Source organism: Hesperophylax consimilis, chromosome 4, assembly GCF_061612785.1.
Source record: "Hesperophylax consimilis isolate HC1 chromosome 4, BYU_Hcon_1.0, whole genome shotgun sequence".
NCBI lineage: Eukaryota > Metazoa > Arthropoda > Insecta > Trichoptera > Limnephilidae > Hesperophylax > Hesperophylax consimilis.
Window position 1 is genome coordinate 6,568,347 of NC_142839.1, and position 20,138 is coordinate 6,588,484.

At 34.0% G+C, this 20,138-nt stretch overlaps 1 protein-coding gene across 1 annotated transcript in view; it reads left to right on the top strand.

Annotated features, from left to right (window-relative positions):
* Window positions 1-13,928: 13,928 nt before the first annotated feature.
* LOC149424105 (thioester-containing protein 1 allele R1-like) overlaps window positions 13,929-20,138 on the top strand; it is a 36,971-nt gene continuing 30,761 nt past the window's right edge. Inside the window, exon 1 of the mRNA XM_089651283.1 lies at window positions 13,929-14,534. Within this exon, the coding sequence (XP_089507409.1) occupies window positions 14,529-14,534 (6 nt within the window). The 5' untranslated portion in view covers window positions 13,929-14,528. The remainder of the gene's footprint in view (window positions 14,535-20,138) is intronic.

Consider the following 20,138-nt stretch of genomic DNA (forward strand, 5'->3'; position numbering starts at 1 on the left):
CGCTAGTCAAAATATTTTTTTATTCGAACACTTATCAAATTGATGTTATACAGTTCTACTTTGAAACATGATTTTCGTTATTTTTAAAAAACACTGAATATATTATAAACCAATATAGGTGAGTGTTTAATGTATTTGAATAACTTTTGATAATACTGATAAATTTAAACGAAATATGAAACAGAACAAAATAAAGTTAAAAAAAAAACAGTCGCAACTGCGAATCGAACCCAGGATCTCTGTTTGACCAGGACAACGCCTTTAACCACTCGGCCTAATGGCAATAGACCTGATAATCTTACGTCTTTTTTGTTAATCTCACTCTTAGAATTTTTCATTAATATTAATATTTATTATTTTAGTAATTCTGAAATGAAATAAAAAGTAAAATAATTAGGTCTTAGCTGGAGGTCGCGGGTTCAAATCCCGGCGCGCACAAGTAAATTTTGCTTGATCAATTTGTGAAATGTCATAAATTACTTAATAAAAATAATATACAGTATATTTACGGCACTATAAGCAAGATAATCTCAGTGTATTATATCGCCCTGGTGTAAGACCACCATTCAAAATTGAATGAAAATGTTTGAAATTGCTTTGGCCTTGTTTGGTGACCAGATCTAAAATAGACAGGTACTTGACCACCTTCCTTTTTCTATCCATCTCCTTCCCCTCCCCACTACATTCAGCCTGACAAAATACACAAATTGGGGATGCCATAGCCACACTGGCTCCAGACAGTTGGGAGCAGTTGGGACTCTTGTGCGGTTTCAAGATTTATTCATAAGTGGTTTTTAGCGGGTCCGTGTGCCTGAAGTAAGGTCAGTTTTATCTTACTTAGAAAAAAAAATAATCAATCCTTTCAAATGTCGAAATTCTGCCTGAAAAGGTAATCAATTATTGTAATCATCTGTTCGGGGCCTAGGAGTCGAAAGATCTTTTCTAAATTGGCGACATCAGTTTTCTTTCAAATCGGCTTACATCACATTTCTAAGGATTATTTATGTTCAGTGATTCCAAAACTTCTTTGGTTTTGTACTAAAATAACATTCTGAACAGCTGTTTAAACATTTTTAGATATTTTTGCTAGAAATTTCCCGCATAATGGTATTTAACTAGTTCAATGTTCTTTTTCAAATCAATTATTTCAATTGAATGAAGAGCCAGTACAGGTTGCGCATTTATCGTTGAACCATTACTTACAAGCACAGACATATGAATACTAATATTCATATGTCTATGCTTACAACACACTAAAGAATAATGCATATGCGTACACTTCCGAGTGTTGTGTTTTATATGTAGCGTGTTACTGAGTGAACCCAGTGAGGTCCACATTATCAAATAATACTACTTGCTTCCATATAGAGAGAAGTAAAAAATGCTGATTTTGAGTTAGTGATGCAATTTCGTTATGAAGTTAATAATAATTGTGCTCTGCTTCTGTTTCAGTAGAAAAAACAACTCATATATTGTCTAAATTGGCAGGAAAAGCATAAATAACGTATACAAACAAAAATTCTTAAAATTTGTTGAAACAGTGAATTATGTATTTTTATTAAAATATGCGAGAAACAGGTAAATTCTTTTAATAATGAAATCTATATAAATCTGTCGGTTTGGATATTAACTTTTAGAAATTTGTGTCTTTTTTGAGAAGTTTCCGTATTGAAATAAGTCATCGTAATATTTTAAAATATGTTGAGTTATTGCATCAAATAAAAAAAATGACCTTGCGAAACGTCACTGGGAAAGAGCAGCTTACGCCTACTTATTATTTTCATTGAAAAAGGTACGACGAGCGTATTCGTTTTGAATAGGTACCCCTACTCGAAAAATTTTATAATGTGTTTAAAAATATTATTTTTTTGCAATTTCGCCGATTTGGTGAAATTTTCTTTCCTGAAGTTAAATAACAACTTAATACATGTTTTATGCAAGCAATCCATCTGTTTGAGTTCTGTATTTGAATCAACTATGACTGCTATAGCGTAATATTATGATGCAAGCAACGAAACAACACACATACGCAAACGCTTGCCTTAGACTACTATGTCTTAATATTTGTTTTTAAAAGGTTGGAAACCTCGGCTTTAGGACGAAATAAGCCGCTGTCAGAAGCAGGTTATAGCAATAAGAAATATAGAAATGAAAAATAAAATACTTAAATTTAGATCCTGACAGATTATTTTCTAAATACGTATTGTAAAGTTCATGGAAAAAATATTCTAGGGTTCTTTTTCTTTTGTACAATACAATTCCTGCTGTAAAGCCAGTGAAAAATTGCATACAAATTGAGAATGACAAGTTTTAAAGTGAATATTGTGTGGTAGTGGAAGTGTAAACCTAAGGATATAAGTGTGTTGAAGGCTGATATAAAGAAGAACACTAGAGATGAGTTGTGGGCGTGTTTCGAGATCCAAAAGTCTCACCATTATTTGCTTGAATTTAATATGCAGAACTGTATTTCATCTTAATTAAGGGGGTGACAGATTACGCTATAAGTTCAAAGCATTTCATAAAACTCCATATTTCTCGAAATACAATCCCATACAGACCTGTCACACCTAAAAAGATGTTGTGTTATAAGAGTGGGCGTGGCAATGATATACGCTGTGATCTGCTAGCCAGGCTATATTTAAAAACTAAGCGACCCCTCTCCTACTTACGGCAGGAGAAAGTGTCATCTGTTAAAGTGACAGATCCCATATAAATAAATTATATTCGACGGCAGTTCCCCAATTTATCTGACCCCCTCTATTGAGTAAGATTATAGCGTAGTGTGTCGCGCCAACATATAATGCGTATATGCCAAATTATGGACTTGATAAACGTAATGTGTATAAGGTTTTAAGAAATTAAAAATATCATTATCTAGGAACACTTCCGGAGGCGAGTACGGGTACCGCCGTTCCTGGAATCATTCCTGGAATATTGTATAATCAACACCTCCGGTATAGGTCACCATAAGTGGTTCGCTACGTTTGCAGACTTAGCAGAGGTGCCTGGGTTCATGGGGTGAGGTTTGTCAAAGTCTCGGTGGCGGATGCGTTTGCCCATTAGCTGCGCGTGGACTAAATCGGGATACCGGTCGAGAGAGACCCTTTGACCTCTACTGGCGGACTCTCTCGACCTCTGCACCGCAGACGGAGGGATGGATTCATACATCCGTCGCTTCTTGACACACTGACTCCCAAATTCCTACCCACTCTCAAACCTTTTTCCTTCACAGAACTTTCTCTCCTTCCTTTACTAAAAAGGGATTTTTTTCCACAGGACCTTCGTGGAGTCATTTTTTTATTAGTTTATTTAGGAAACATAAAGTTTTACAAAAAAAAAAAATTGAACATAAAATATAGAACGTGATTTAAACCAGTTAAGTTCCATTTATAATATTTATAGAAGCTAGAAATTAATTAAAAGTAATAAAGTACATAGTGTGTGTGAAAAATGATTAAAAGAGAATACTAAACAATACAGAAGTAATATTTTTAACGTAGGTACATAGTAAGGTTAATTTGATTTTAAACGATTTAAGGGTACAGTGGAAAATGTCAATATCGTTTAAGGCATTATAAGATTTGCAGATACGCCCGAGCAAGGAGTTTAGTGCGTATTTCGATTTGAAATGTTGTATATAAAATAAGGTATTTGATCTGGTATTGCGTTCAGGAAAATGAAATGCAATCCTTTCTAACAGAGCTGGGGAGTCAATAAGGCAGTACACAATTTTGTACAGAAACAGTACGTCAAATTTTTTTTTTCGTTTGTAAAGAGTAATAGGATTACATTGATGATTTTCAAAACAATACGACAGGTGTTTCAGGAGTTTTGTGTAATTATGTTTATAATTTATATTTATAATTTAGTCATGTCTATTGTTGAAGTTCTCTTAGATCTACTTGAATAGTTCTTGATTTCATTTCCCTCGATTGTCCACACAACGGCCCAGCGAATAGAGTGCCAGTGTTATGCTAATTTCTGCGTGGCTCGTGGAATTAATTGCTCCATTCCCAAACAATGGCCGTCAAAAGAAAGTGAGTTCTGTTGGTATTACTGTTCGTTGGAGCAAAAACAAATTTGGCCTTAATCATAGGGCGTGGGATTACACAGTTTCGTTTTCTCGCATGGTTTGTTTCATAATACTTAAATTTCACTCATTGATAGCCGGTACCTATTCGAATTCCACTAAACCAAGTAAACAAGCAAAACGTGGACACGTAAACTTTCAAAAAAGTGTCATTTGGAGAAAATACGTGCCTAGGGATACAAAATAAAATTTTTACTATTCAGCCTCATTCTATGTTTGTATAGATTATTTAAATAACAGTTCGTTTCAACTTTATTGAGGGACAGGCAAAATAGTCAATAATATTAAATATTAATAAAAATCTACACACTCGCGTAGGTCGTGGGTTCTAATCCCGGGGTGCAAAGTAAATTTTTGCACGTCAATGAGTGAAAGATACTCTTAGTATCACCCTGGTGTAAGACCACCATTCAGAATTGAAACGTTGCTTGAAATGGCTTTAGCCGTGCTTGGTGACCAGATCTGAATAGCTAGGTACTTCCCCGCAATCCTCTTCTCCATCTTTTCCCCCTCCCCACTACCTTCAGCCTCACAACATCTCCCAATTAGGGATACCATAGTCTCACTGGCTCCAGATGGTTGCGAGCAGTTGGGACTCTTGTTTGGTTTCATATTTGAAAAATAAGTAAATGTAAATGAAGCTGTTATTTATTTAAATTAATATACGCGCAATTTTTTTTGAGTTGAAACCTTGTTGTATTTTTATCAAGGGCGTATACACTATACAGGGTGTCTGGGCGTAAAGTACACAATCTTTGGAAGGTGTACGTAATAGTACAAGTAAAAAAGAACCATTACGTTTTTTTTTAAATTTGAACGTTTTAAGGTAGTTTTCAGGTGCAAAGGTTGAATTTTTTGGATTGAAATATAATATTATTATAAAAAACATTTTTGTGGAAAAAAAACAACGGAATTTAAAAAAACCATAATATAGAATCACCTCCCGAAGTTAGCGCACGTTACCCCACCCCCGATGTAAATATTTGTTTCTTGTAGTAATTCAGTAAACGAATATTCACATAAACAAAACAACTTACAAGTGGTCCGGGGGATAAAGTGCACTAATTTCAGGAGGTGATTCTACATAATCTACATGATGGTAAAAGCAAAAAACATAAATGACCTTTTTCAAAAATTCATTGTTTTTTTCCACACACACAATTATGTTTTTTTCAAGTAGATTTTTTACCTGAAAATTACCTTAAAACGTTGAAATTTCTTAAAGTTATTTATCTTTTTCACTTGTACTGTCATGTAGAATCACCTCTTGAAGTTGTGCACTAACACCCGGACCCCTTGCATAGGCAGGTAATAGTACACTCTGGGCATTGTCTAAAATATAATTAGAATTCTTGAAATGTATTATGTCATGTGTGTTTCCGCATAATGAAGTGCTCCGCTCGCATAACTGAGCCAGCTGACTAAATAAACATTACTCCCACCATCAAATCTACCTCCATGACTCCGTAGCCGACAATGGTGAGGATATTTCTAAGAACGAATGTCTCATGTACGATTTTCTTGCGATTACCAGCAGATATATTTGTATGACGCATTTCTGGCAAAGATTTAAAAGCGAGACATAAATGTACAGATCCATATTTGTTGATTTATTTATTTATTTATTAAGGCAAAGCACTACGAAGTGCAAAAATACATAATAATATAAGTGCAAAATCATGTGTTTTTGGTTTGAAAATTTTTGATAGCTTAGAAATAATTTGGATGCCTTAAATATGTACTTCGGTACATCTTTCGTCTTTGAAATGATGGAGCATTGTTTTTTTAAGTCCAGAAAAAAACACAATAAAAGGCCTATACAAACTGCTTTTATGTTTAAAATCTCCTATTTACGAACCCATTTTCTGTTATGATTTTATTGTATAATGTTAAAAATTAAGTTCTTTAGAAAATAATGGTAAAATATTTAAATATTAGTGCCTGGACTTCTCAAAATAAAATAAATCACACTTTTTGATTAAGTTTTTGTTCTTGCATAAATCAAAACAAGCGGCTGGTTTTAAGCGGAAATTTAAACCTTATCGCCATCTACATAATGAGTGTTATTGTTAGCGGTCCTATTCCAAATGTTACACAACGTGGTGTATCGCCTTATCACGAGACAATAAAATAATGCCAGAATCTAAACGACGTAAGTGAAGCAGCCGTGCACAAAAATATGCGACGCGCGGCCCTGTTGTATTGGACAGACCTGCGGTTGAATATGCTCTATCAAATATCTAAAGTAAAGTACAGGCAGGCAGGCCTACTTTACCCTAGCAGGACTATAAAATCGATCTTTCCGTGGGGTCTATTTTAATTATTTCTGATGAACGTATTACTAAAATCTCAAATGTTTCTAGAGAGATCCCTCAGAAAGTTACTAATTCATCGTCTGGTAAAATAAAATCTTGCGCGACTGAAATGTCACCTAAGTCACTTGCAGTTTTTACTCTAAATAACCTCAGGAATCACTGGTTAAAGTAATTTCCCAGATATATATAACATGTAAATCGCTATTAATGGTGGGCTGTCAACACGTACCTATAAATATTAACACATGTCTGTAGTTATACAAAATAATAATAACACAAATGAAAGTACATAATACTATTACAACCGTACTGCGTACGGTAAATTTAGTCGTATGGGTGTAGTGTGTGTAGTACGTGTCCATTTAATATACTTTCTGATTAGAACGGTGTATGTGGTAAGTGGCAAATGGTAGTTAAGTGATCTTTAAATGTAGGTAGCCTTCGGCCACTACCAATGTCAAGTGTGTATATGGACATAATATACAGGTAACCTTTCATCTCGCCGATCAGTTTATCGCAATGAGATTATTAGCTAGTAGGTATATTAGCCACATAGTGGTGTAACACGTTTAACTATATTATAAATCATATGTAATACTGGAATATGCCAAGTGCCATGTATTGTTTATTGGCATTCTGTCATAAATGTTAATTTTATTATTTATAAATTCACATTCACCAATCTTTGGAACGCGGCGGAGCCAGAAAAAGTCCCCAATGACTGACTAACTCCGGAGGCTGAAGGAACACAGTCATTTGACTGTCTAATGTCTCTACTACGAATCCGGAAGTCGCGGGTTCACATCTGGCGCACGCCAGTAAATTTAATTTTATTAATTAGTGTTATTCCACATTTCATTAATTAAAAATAATATTCAGTACATTGTGATAGATGCTCTCAGTATCGCCCTGTTGAAAGACCATCTTTCAGAATTGAAATGGCTTATAATGACCATATAAAAAAAAAAAAAAAAAAATTCAAGAACATTTATTGCACAAAAATACAGAGTACAAAGGGTATAGCTTATAGGTTACATCCTATTTCTTCCAGCTAACACAACAAATATACATTATATTACATAACCCAACAATTGCATGTTAACAAATGTGTGTAAATAAAAAATAAAAAACAGAGGTATTTAATTTATCTGAGGTATTCATTTAATGTGTAGTGACATTTGTTTAAAAGAAATATTTTTAGTTATAATTTAAATTTGAGTATGTCTGTTATTTGTTTGATGCTACGTGGAAGGTTGTTTTATACTTTAATGGCCATGTAGTGTGAAGTGTGACGCCCTTTAATAGTTACGCCCTTTTCCACCTTCCTCTTACCATCTCCTTCCGCTTCCCACTACCTCTAGCCCCACAAAATACCCCAATTGGCGATGCCATTATCTCACTAGCTCCAGACTTTGGAATGAATGGACCTTGCATTTTTTTGTGAGCTTATAATATTATCCATGCATGATGTCATTTCTTATCCTCGAAACGATGACACAAAATATATTCAGACACCTATCCTTTATTATAGATTCACTCTACAATAAAGCACTCAAATGACTCGGTTACGGTCAAAACGCTGGTCAGAAGTATTCTTGAGTGCAATTCCTCTATCTCTGGTCACCTTTATACTCTCACATAAAATTAAAAGAATACAGCATAATTTTTTAATGTACATAAATTATAAATTACATATTCCAATTGATAATATAAATTCATTTACTTAAACTAATCGAATTGTCACAGCGAAGAAAATTTTGTGGTGTTTTATTATTATTTAAAAATATTAACTGACATTTAGGATGTGTTTTTGAATTTGAACAATTCATCAAATTTCAACGTTAATTTTTAAGGTTTCGTGAAATTCCTATTCAAGTTTTGTCATTATATAATTATAGGCTAGTTACTTGACAGAACTGAAATGATAACAGAACTTGAAAATTAACTTTGAAATTTGAAGAATTGTTCATATTCTCTGAAACATGGAGAGCCCTGACCTTATGAATATGATTAATAATCGCGTATCGAATACAAACAACACTAGACTACAATTCTTACAGATATTGCATTGTGTGGGGAATGGAAATTGCTCTATCGACATTTTTAACTTTAATAACATTATTTGCTAAAACCGTGGTTCAACAAATAACCATTTCTCCAAAAAAAATTCCCTCACTTATTCGAATGAGGATTGGGCATTGTTCAGTTCTTTTTCACCTCCTTAAAATTTACGTGCTTGACTCCCCAGATTGTATCTTCTGTGGTCTAGAAATGGGAACTTTAGATCACATATTTTTTGGTTGTCCCTCTCTAAACAAATATCCTCTCTTCTATCAAGCCTTATCTAAAATTGCCTCCCCTCCATTCAACATATCATCTCTTCTAAGTCTGAATTTGACTCCAATCTTCCAAATACTTTATAAATTTAATAATTAAAAAAAAATAGTAATATGTAAATTCACCTTCCCTCTCTCCATAATTTGAAATGATGGCGTAGAACACCCTTGAAAGGTGAAAGCCAAAAACATTTGAAAAAAAAACCATTTTTTGCTGTAAAAAGCCAATACATGCTGGTTTTTCAACAATCCTCAACTGTATCATTTTGTTATTATGATTATAACGATTATGTAGGTATGTACTTGTGTTTTTTTTTTTTAAATTTATTTGTTATTTGTATTTAAAAGCTCAATGGGCGTATAAATATATTTAAAAAAAAAATAATAATTTAACGGAAAACTCATTTATTTAGTTTGCATTCATTACATTATTTAACGTGTTTTCGTACAGTAGAAGATATATATTTAATCTACTTATTTATTATTTAAGTTATTTTTGAATGACAAACTAATAAACATAAGACAATGTTTTTTAAGCATAGCACAAAGAGTAACAAATTATTATAAGCAATAGTTATATACAAATTGAAATATCCATACAAATTGAAAATATAAAAGTAAAAGTAAATATAAAAAAATAAAATTTAAAAAATATAAATAAAATAAGCAGTAATTTTTGATTGAAGTACTACTACATATTGACATATTTGGCGTGTTGGTAATAAGCCGATGTAGCTCAGTGGTCCAGAGCACCTGACCGGACATCAGAAGATGCGGGTTCAATTCCCGTCGGCGGCATTTATTTTTACTCGAGAGATATTTCAAATTTGTATGGATATTTCAGGCGACTAATAATTGCTTAAAATAATTTCTTATTTATAAGTTGATTCACTCATTCAATGAAGTTTTTACTGCATTCGCTTTGCCTAACTTAGCTCGAAGGTTATTCTCTAGGGAATAAAAAAGGCTTTATTACGGATCGCTAGTTGCGGTTATCTTTGTAAGATCACTTCCGTTATAGTAAAAAAACGATTATACTTTACTAAATTTTATAGCGCCATTTTTGTGTAATACCACCTAATAGCACGGATTTTACACACATAGATATATAGCCTTTAAAATGTTCAGTTAATTTGCTTTTTAAACGAGGCTTAGAATAAATAAAAAAATTGAAATTTACATATTTATAGACGTCGCGTGCTGTAAAAAGTTTCAAGTTTAGCAAGGAATTACATATTTAATTAGGCTGGATGAAACGCAAAAAATAAATTTCTTACTCTTCATTTTTTAAGTGAATACCAGATGAGTCACAACTGCTCCCACACGGAGATAGGGGAGAGTAGGGTATATTGGACCGGTCGTTAAATTGGACCAGCGTAAAATTAACGAAACTACAAAACATATTTTGATCCTGACAATACTGAATGTTGCGTAGCTAACTTTAATGTTGCTTTACCGACCGGTATCACATTCGAGAAGAATTAACAGAAGTGACAGGGACAAAACGAAATCTCTCTGCTTCGATGTAATATTTGGAAAACTTTCATACGTCTTCAACTGCAACCATGGTTAACGTTTTTTGACTATCTTTTCATATTAAACTCGGTAATTTTCATAGTTTTATCCCCGCAATAACCTGAATATCCAATTATGTAGGTTGTGTTTGATAAAAAAAATTGTTTGAAAGAAGTAAGAGTTTAAGTAAGATTAATTGGACCACTGTGAGTTCGGAAAATCGGACCGGTCCAATTTATCCTACTCAATGCTGCTACAAGTGAAAATAAATTGTGACTGCAGTAAACTTTGTATTTATTTTAGATGGCGGATAGTAAACATTATTACAAATGGACACAAGAAGACCTAAGGCAAGCAATATGTGCGTTTCGTAATGAACATGTTGGTTTGAATAAATGTGCCCGTGTTTATAAAATTCCAAAACCGATTTTAAAGATTAGAATAATACACAAAGGACGACCAACAGTTTTAATTTTCAGAAGCAGTTGAAAATGATTTAGTGAACCATCTCCAACACTGGAACAGTGTATGTTTGAAAAGGCGCGTGGTGCTCAGAAAGCTTTCATATTAACACCAAGCCCTTATAAAAAATAATTTGGCAATATCTATTCAGAAACGTCTAGGTAAGAGACCAAAAATGGAGCCTATTAACAAAACCAGTAAATGCGTAGGAATTGGAAAAAAGAAAAAGATGAAAGCTGCAAGCAGTGTATCGCTCAAAGGTTAAGGCATTGGAAAGAAGACAATTAAACCCAATAAATACAACAGCAGCAGTGATTCAGATACTGAGTTAGAAATTGTGTTGGACGACTCTGATAGCCTACCATCTGAAAATAAGGAAAATGCATGCGGTATATGCAATGAAGATTATTTTGATTAGCAAGGACCAAAAATAGACTGGGTGCAATGTGTGCATTGTCATAAATGGCATCACGAAACCTGTGTAAGCAACCCAGATATTTGTGATAATTTCTTCAAAAAATAAAGCGTTCTCTCGTATTACACTACATTAGGTAATATTAGTAAGGTGGGTTGGGTCAGGTTAGGTTAGTTATTTCATGTTTATTTTTTAGGTAAATAAGATGTACATTCTAACAATAGAATAATCCTAGGTCCAATTTACAAAACCCACAGGTCCAATTTAACAAACCGGTCGGCTAATTTGGAACAAATGCCTAAATGAAGTAAAATATTTTTAATAAAATAACTGTTTACATTTAATATAAAATAATAAGCGGCCTTTGTAGTCTGATAACGCAACTTTCATGTCAGTATATTTGAAGTCCTCTAATGTAATGAAATCCCAATAAATTTACTACTTTCCGAAAAGTGGTCCAATTTAACAGACTCTCCCCTAATGATTATTGCTAATTTATTAAAAATCTCTTCAAATTATTGGTAATCCGGTTAAAAACGGTATTAACTAATGAATTTACAGGTTTTCTGATAAAATTTTAGTAAAATGCGAATGTATTATCATGATGTCGGAACACGTGTTCATAAAATCCTAATATTTTCGCATTTCGTCATTATATATTATCAAGACCAATACAGGTGCATGAAAACGTGTTTATATATTAGAAACTTACTAAAAGTTTATAACCGGATTACCAATAATTTGAAGAGATTCTTAATAAATTATCAATTTGATGCCAGTGATCACGAAGAAATCTTCAATTTGGCTCTATTGTGAGGCTGTAGGTAGCGGGGAAGATAAGGGGATGTGGAAGAGGAAAATTATGAAGCACCTAGCTGTTCAGATTTGGTCACCAAACACGGATTAATCCATTTCAAGCAACGTTACAATTCTAATGGAGGTATTTTGCCGGAGCGATACTGAGAGAATAGTCCACCCAGAAACGTTACTACATTTTATTTGTAATCAATTAATGGTGAAGCAGACTATTGGCACATTAGCAAAATCAATTACTTCCTGGCAATGACATAATGTACCACGTCATTAGTTCTAGGTGCTTTTTGGTGCGATTAAGTTAAGTCATGTGAAATAGTGCCAATATCAACAACTCAAGCCGTTAGAGGCGTGAGTTTAGCATATTGTCTTTGACATTTCTTTTCAATGGCGGCAAATTGAATCTATTTTTTGGTTGGTGGAGGCGTTTGACGCTTTCTTATTTGTATTTTGACTAATATTGACAAAAATATATATTTTAAAATAACCCTAAAGGTAGGTTCTATATGTTCAGCTTATGGGTGTAATAATTATTAATTTATTAATAATTACAAATAACAAAAACTCTCCAGTCGTTTTCAGGATGCCAAAAAAAGTAGACATGTTAGTTGGTGAAATATTTATTTATTTATTTGCAAGAAACAAACAGCTTTTACATAATATACAATGATAAATAATATAAATATGCAAGTTAACTGAAGTCAAGCCACAGAAGTTTCTTGTGCTAAAGTTCATTGAAATGAAATATAATACGAGTTCGTTAAATCTTAGCAAATAAAATGTTCTTGATTACATAAAAAGTGAAATCTAACTATAAGAACTTCTAAGCCGTCAAAGAAGAGTTAATAGCCCCTTTTTGCGTATGAGCATAAAAAATGGTAAAAACATTTCTTCTTCATCAAATTTTAGTATTAGTCAAAATTTTAGCTAGTTAATTTTTTTTTAATTTAAACTTATTAAAAAGATCCATCTTTTGCAGCAAATTATTATAACTACCTTTCACATGCATTTCCTTAATAAAGAATTATTATTTGGCATTTTCCTATAAAATAGACAGAAACCACCAAAAAATAGAGTGATGTCACGTATTTTAATGGTTGCAACAAAAACACCGTTCTAAGAGCAAAAAATCATCGCCTTCCATCAACAGTTGCATCACAAGCACAATGGCTGGCGGAAACATCTTCTAGAATTATGTAAACGTAACAGTTTATGGTTGCTCTCTTTTTTCAGAGTCCATCATCAGAGCAGATCAGTTACGGAGATAAAGGTAAATCAACATACAACACAATGCACGCAGAAAAGGGAAACTGCAAGGATTTGATGTATTTAAATCATCCCCCGTTATTTAAAAACTAGAAATTGTGTGAAACTAAAATGTCATGTCTCTTTAAAATGTAAAAACCTAACCTAACATTTAGCTATTTTACTTGAATTAATTTTGAAACGACTTGAAAAATTATATTTATAATGAAATTGTCGACGGATTTAAATAAATACAGATTTAGCTCTCCTAGATAGAATAACTAATTTTGAATAGTTATCGTTATAGTTATTAGTGCAAAAATTTTAAACTACATGAATGTTAGGTTTTTATGATACAGGATAACTCCGAAGTAAGCTTATCAGAGTGACTTATTCAGAATAAGTTCTGAATTTCACTTTCTGTTGAGATATATATTTCATCTTTAGTTGTTGATTATCCGAAAGCGCGATAAACAAATATAGCACGAAGCGATAGAGTGCCTTCTCGGCGGCCCGACCAGTTTTTTTGTCAACGCGCAAACCAAAACAAAAGAAAAGTCGCTGAATGTCACCTGAGCGAAACGGCAGAGCCTTCCAGATAATGGCTGGCCAGCTGGCCGCCTGGCTAGCTTACTCAGGCTGTGAGAGAGACTGAGGGGGGTACCCTTCTCAGAATCCTCCCACACCTCCCACCGCATGCCAGCTACCAGTGCTAGAACGAATCTCTAGCGAATATAACGATATCAAAACCAAAAAACCCACTCTCTAAAACTCTAAACAATCCTTTAAGGTTGCTCGCTTTTACAATCCGACAGTTTGAACATTTACCTATCGATTTACGCGACAAAGTTAGACTATTGCCCGAGTTCGCCGCGTGTTTTATCGGATATTCAAACAGTTGTGCGGGTGATGTCATGTCAGCTGCTTTGGCAGATCTCTCTTTTAGTCGTGTATTACATTTGAGGCGAGCTGCATCGCCCACTGGATCGCCTAGCATACTGGTGCCTACTGCCTGCCTGTTCGCAGTCGTTCCGACTCTTTCGCGCGATTCGCCTTTACCGGCGGGAAAAGTGTTGCACTTTTGATTCAAACGAGACCACGAACTGGTCATCAGTGCTAAAAGCGAAAAACGAAAAGTGACCACTTAAATACTTAAACAAACCAAAGAAACGCTAGTTTTTTTATGCTGAACGTTTATTTGTTTTTGTTTTATGTGTGTGGATAAGTTATTTGTTGAGAAGACTCAAGTTTGTGAAAATGTCGCGTAATACTTAGTGACATCAGTTGTTAGCGGAAGTTTTAAAACCAAAGTGAACTAAAGTTATAATATCGTCAAGATGTTTGTAAGTATAATATGGCATAAACGTATCGTTATTATTTTGTCCTTGCTTCCAAGGAGTTGTATTACTTACGTAGATAGGTAGTTATTCGGCTGACTTTCAGTTTTGTCTTTCTGTTATGAATGGTTTTGTTTCGATTTCATGTTTTGTTGCGTTTTATTCAAACCAATGTTGTGATTTCATCCTAGCAGCATAAATAATTAATAAAGTAGGTGGTATCTAGTTGTTGCTTGACCGTGCGTTGAGTATTTGTGATCTGTGCCCGTGGGAACATTGCCGGGTTCATAATAATAATAATAATATAATCATAATATTTTGCCAATTTACTGTTAGAGTAACTACTAAAAAACATAGTTACTAGATTATTAAGCAAGGCTTGATACAACCGAAAAGAGGTATTTACTTAATAATTATTACAGATGCTGTGGGCTGTGAAAAGGTTGGGTTGCGTTAGGTTAGGTTGAGGATATTAGACTGGAAAATAACAAATAAAAAATATGTAAACAAAATAGAATAATACATATCAACTTTATAATGTGTCTTTTCAATTACGTTAACTCCAGACAGGAGGCCCCGAGGAAAATAATTTCCCTCAGGGCCCATGTAATCTTTATAGATGCTGTGTGGAGAGTCTTTTTGAGGAGAGAAAAGAGCGAATATTAGTTTTGAAGAGACTCATGTTGTGGGAGGAGGGTAACACAAAATATAAGTTGTTGAACTCAATATCGAGTCGTAGAAACGACCCGTTCTCATCTAACAATTGTCCCATGTTTCCCGTCTGTGCACCGGTGCCGAAAAGATCAATGCTGCAAGTTCCTCTGAGCATCTTCCATTGAACTACCAGTAGAACAAGGAGAGCAGGGAATCTCAAACGGACCGTTATTGATATAAAAAAACGATAATTAGACTAGATTTTGTCGGTTTTTTGAAGTCATTAAATATTAAGCAAATAAACGCATTTAATATCAACAGGGACAACGGGACGAGTTACGGTAAATATACGACACTTCTTATGGGCTTTGCTTTGATAATTCCATGATGTGACCGCCATAGCCCACATTCACCTATATTAAACACATCTGGCCTGATGATGGTTACAGCATGCTTTACCTAAACGTTAGTTGAGATTCTCTAAATGAACCCTAATGTGCATCAAGGAGTTGATGCACATTAGGGTTCACTTGAATGGTTCAGAAATGGAATTGGGATAAAATTCAGACGATCTAAACCGTTTTTTTTAAATAATTTTTTTAACGACTCATTATATTCATTTACACACAGTGTCCAGAAACTCGTAGTACAAGTGGTAAACTGGTGAATCCATGTCACATAATACCCAAGATAACTTATTTTTATTTTTCTTGGAAAATAAAGGATTAAAAAAATTGGGACCGGATTTCAAATTTGACGCATTTCAAAAGACAAACGCATTAAACAGCTGATGCTAAACACACTGGTCACCGACTTTCTAAAAATTTGGTTTAAAAATTGAGTCCAAATGTGATGTTAGTGATGTCGAATTGCCAGTCTCACGCTTGTACTGGGTACCCACGAGTTCCCGGATACCGTGTATATTATATTAAAATAAATACCTTTATCAGATTTTTTCTAATGATCTTATTCTTTAAATAATGTATATTCAATACATCATTCCAGCGATAATTCTTTTCCTCTTTTCTTGGCTTTAAATAGCAAAATCATACCTAACCTAACCTAACTGAACAATTCATACAGTTATACTATAGCCTTCTTTAATACGTAGATCTAATCGTATAAAATTTGCTTAAACATTATAATAAAATTTATGTCCTCTCTATCTCGACGCCTTGTGTTAAGTTCAGCACCACACAAGTCAACTTAGATTTGCTAATCTTTTCCGGACAGTCCCACGGATGTTTAAGATATGCAATGTTCCTACGCAAAATACGTAAGAACTGAAGGAAGGGTGATTTAACCATGACTACGTATGTTGACCAACCCACATACAAATGACGCTCGTTCTGGTGTGAGAGACAACATCACGGCACAAAGGTAATGTGACGAATAAATGCTGCCAAAACTAAACAATGCAATTACTTACATCAGTTTACAACAAAGCGGATTTAATGGATGCTGTTCTTAGATCTTACGGTTCATAGCTCAAAAGGCAATCGGTCTCTTTACAAATTTACATACGGGTAAAATATCATATCTCGTAATATATCAGAGGGTCTAGGCCAATAAAATAATAACTTTTCAATATTGGATCGATAGGCGTAATTACCGACGATTTTAAACAATTTTCCCGAGCACGGTTGCGCTGCCAAACAGATATTGATAATGCAATAAATTATAAATTGACATAGGCTGGAGGTATTTTCTTTTGACATTCCTAAATATCAGACGGCTACGTAAAAGTTAAAAATATTAATAAATTGACAATGCCAAATTTGAAATATTAAATTTTATGACATTATCAAAAAAGTTGTACATATTGACAGCTTATCCAACACCTCGGAGGCCGCGCTAAAAGTAGCAGCTTTTGTCTACCGGCTGTCGGAATCATATTTTCACCGTGCTCGCAAATATCGCTAACCGATCATAGATGACGAATTTCGACAATATCTTATTGATAGGGTTTTTTATTGATCGTTCGTGCTAGATCTCCCCGACAATCCGTCTCTACACTCTCCATCCCATCCTACGCCCTTTGGTCGATCTAAACCAAATTATCTTTAATTGGGGCTACCATGTGGTATTCAAAATTACTTCTTTGGAATAATCAATGCAATGTCCTCAATCCACCTTAGATTGTCCTCGTTTATCGGATCATAGTGCTTCATACGCACAATCGCATAATCTGTCCCTCAAATCTGAAAGACAGGCTATTAGGCTATTCGGCAATGACTGCGTGATGGATAATTGCCTCCACTTGAGCCGCTCCCAACTAGCAAGTAAGTTAATAAATACTAGAACATTGATGGGAAGGCGCAAATACACTATTACAGTCACAATTAATTTTATACACTTTATTTTGCCCTTTTTATTATTAATTATTTGCTAGTTGTGAAGAGGCTCACGTGTATTGTGCGGCCCGTCTGGATGCAGCTACTGATATTTTTTGTTTGAAAATCCGTCCCTATGGAGAAACCTGAAGTCTATAATACTTCCGAGGAGGCGCTAAAGTTGCATAATGCCATCAGAATGTATGGAAAATGTCAGATAATGGAGGTATTATTAACTATTTTAGAGTTTTTGCTTGCGTCTTAGTCAAGATATGAGCCAGAGTTAAAAATTTAAGGTTTTTGGAAAAATAAATGCCTTAGCTTTAGTCAGTTGCAATCACGGACACAACCGAAATAAGTATGTTTGATGATGATGATGTTGGCGACAATTCTGAAAAACTTTACCATGTCCTCATTAAATTGAAACAACGCAACACCTTGAACCATTAACAATACCCACCCAACGGATTTTCCTCGAACACAATAAACACGATAATATTCCACGTTCTACACCCTACGGCCTCCCATTCTTCTGTTCATGACCAATTTTGGAATGTAGCACTTGTTGCTCCATAGAGTGTGTTTAAGATGCCGTTTTCTTTCTTTTTATACTTTCAAAGCTCTCTCTCCTTGTTAATTTCCCTCAGTATCTGCCCGCATGTAACCTGTTTAAAATTAATAAGGAAACTTATGAACTGCTTACTGCGTTTTAAAGCCAATTTAAACGTTTTAAAGACAATTTAAACCATATTTAGAGTTTAAAAAAAAAATTAAATCGTTAAGGCGATGTACTACGTAGTAATGAAAAATCACGTGTTTATGGTTTGAAAATTTTGTCGACTAAAATTGTTTCAGATGCTTTAATTAAATACCTACTGCGAGTAGAATACATGCTGGCCTTTGAAAGAATCGAGTATTTTTTAGATAAGTCTTTTTATAAGCCCAGAAAAAAATAATGTGTAAGGCCTATGAAAACTGTTTAAAGTTCAAAATCTCCTACTTACGAACCCATTTTCGGTTATGGTTTTACTGTATAATATGGCAAATTAAGTTATTTATAAAATGATCTAAAAACATTTAAATATTTGTGCCTGAACATCCACAAAATAAAATAAAAGGCACTTTTTGGCCATGCTTTTTTCTTGCATAAATCAAAAAAGGTGGATTGTGTTAAGCGGAAATTTAATCCTTATCGCCATCTACGTAAGGTGTGTTATTGATTGAGGCTCGATTCAAAATGTTACACGACGTAGTTCATCGCCTTAAATTCAAAGTTAATTTTAATTCATAAAAATCACCTCACACACAATCTAAATTTGGGTAGTCATCGCTTGAAAGGATAAAGTTACACTCGCTGTACCTGCTATTGGATAAATATAACATCCTGTGAGCCATTAGGAAAAAGTGTACCTTACACATACATACAAAATATAAACAAACAAACTCCCTTTCAGGCATTTTTTCTCTCCTGCGTGAGGCAAGTTTTCCTTGTGTGGTTGCCATTGTACACGCATCAAACAACGACTTTTTAAGGCTTTCATTGTAAAATATCCCTTTAATTTTTTTTAAACAAATAAAATAATTTTACACTAGATTTACAGCATTTTTTTTTAATTTCATATATATCCCGTTAAACTACAGTTAAGTAGTTTGTCAAACAGGATTTTTATTACAACTTTTTACAGATTACAACTTAGACCTTAATTTATACAATAACAATAAACTTACACATTAAATCGCCTAATACAAATTATTTCTACTCAGGATTAGGTAGTAAAATGATAGTAAAATTAGGTAGTAAAATCTTTCTTAACTCGGGAAAAATTCGCTTTGGTTTTGATTTATGCAGATTGTATGTAGGTACTGTAATTACGACAACGTTAACTTTTTCAAATCTGATATTAAATCCCAAAATCTAACTCTGACGGATTCCGACATATAATTTGATACACGCAGTATATTTAGCATAAAACTGAAACGTTTTCCCATAAAAAAGTCAGACAATTTCGATGTGGGTACCTACTTTATTTTGGTAAACATTGCGTATTTTTCTCATTTGTCTATGTAAGTCTATTTTTTAATTTATAAGTAACGTTTATATTTTATCTGCTGCCACTTTGCTTGGACAATATTATATTAAATTTGTAGATGCACTTTAATTTTGCTAATGTTAATCTGTGAGAAATTGTAACGAAGCAGGCAAATTCTCTAGTTTAAATTGTTTTGGTAATTACTGTTGCCATCTGTGTTTTCTCCTTAGCCCGTCATTCTACCGGCTCGGTAACGGTAAGGAATCAACAAAAACCGAAGACCCCGCGCAGAAAATTAAAGTTCACTACGGTTTGCAACGCAAAAGTAACAACACAAAGTTTTTTCTGCGCTGGATCTCCGGTTTTTGTCGATTTCTTATCCTTACCAAAGCAGTTGGACGATAAGCTTAAATAAATAAAAAAAAACTCTCTTTAGGAAAATAAATTGAACTCGTTTGTTTCTGTGAAAACACGTCCGAACTTTACCTGACCGCATTTCAACGGCATGCTGATCGATTACACCACTACCATTATCGGCCCGGTGGTCTAGCGGTCAGTCAGTCGCTAATCCAGAAGTCACGGGTTCCATCCGC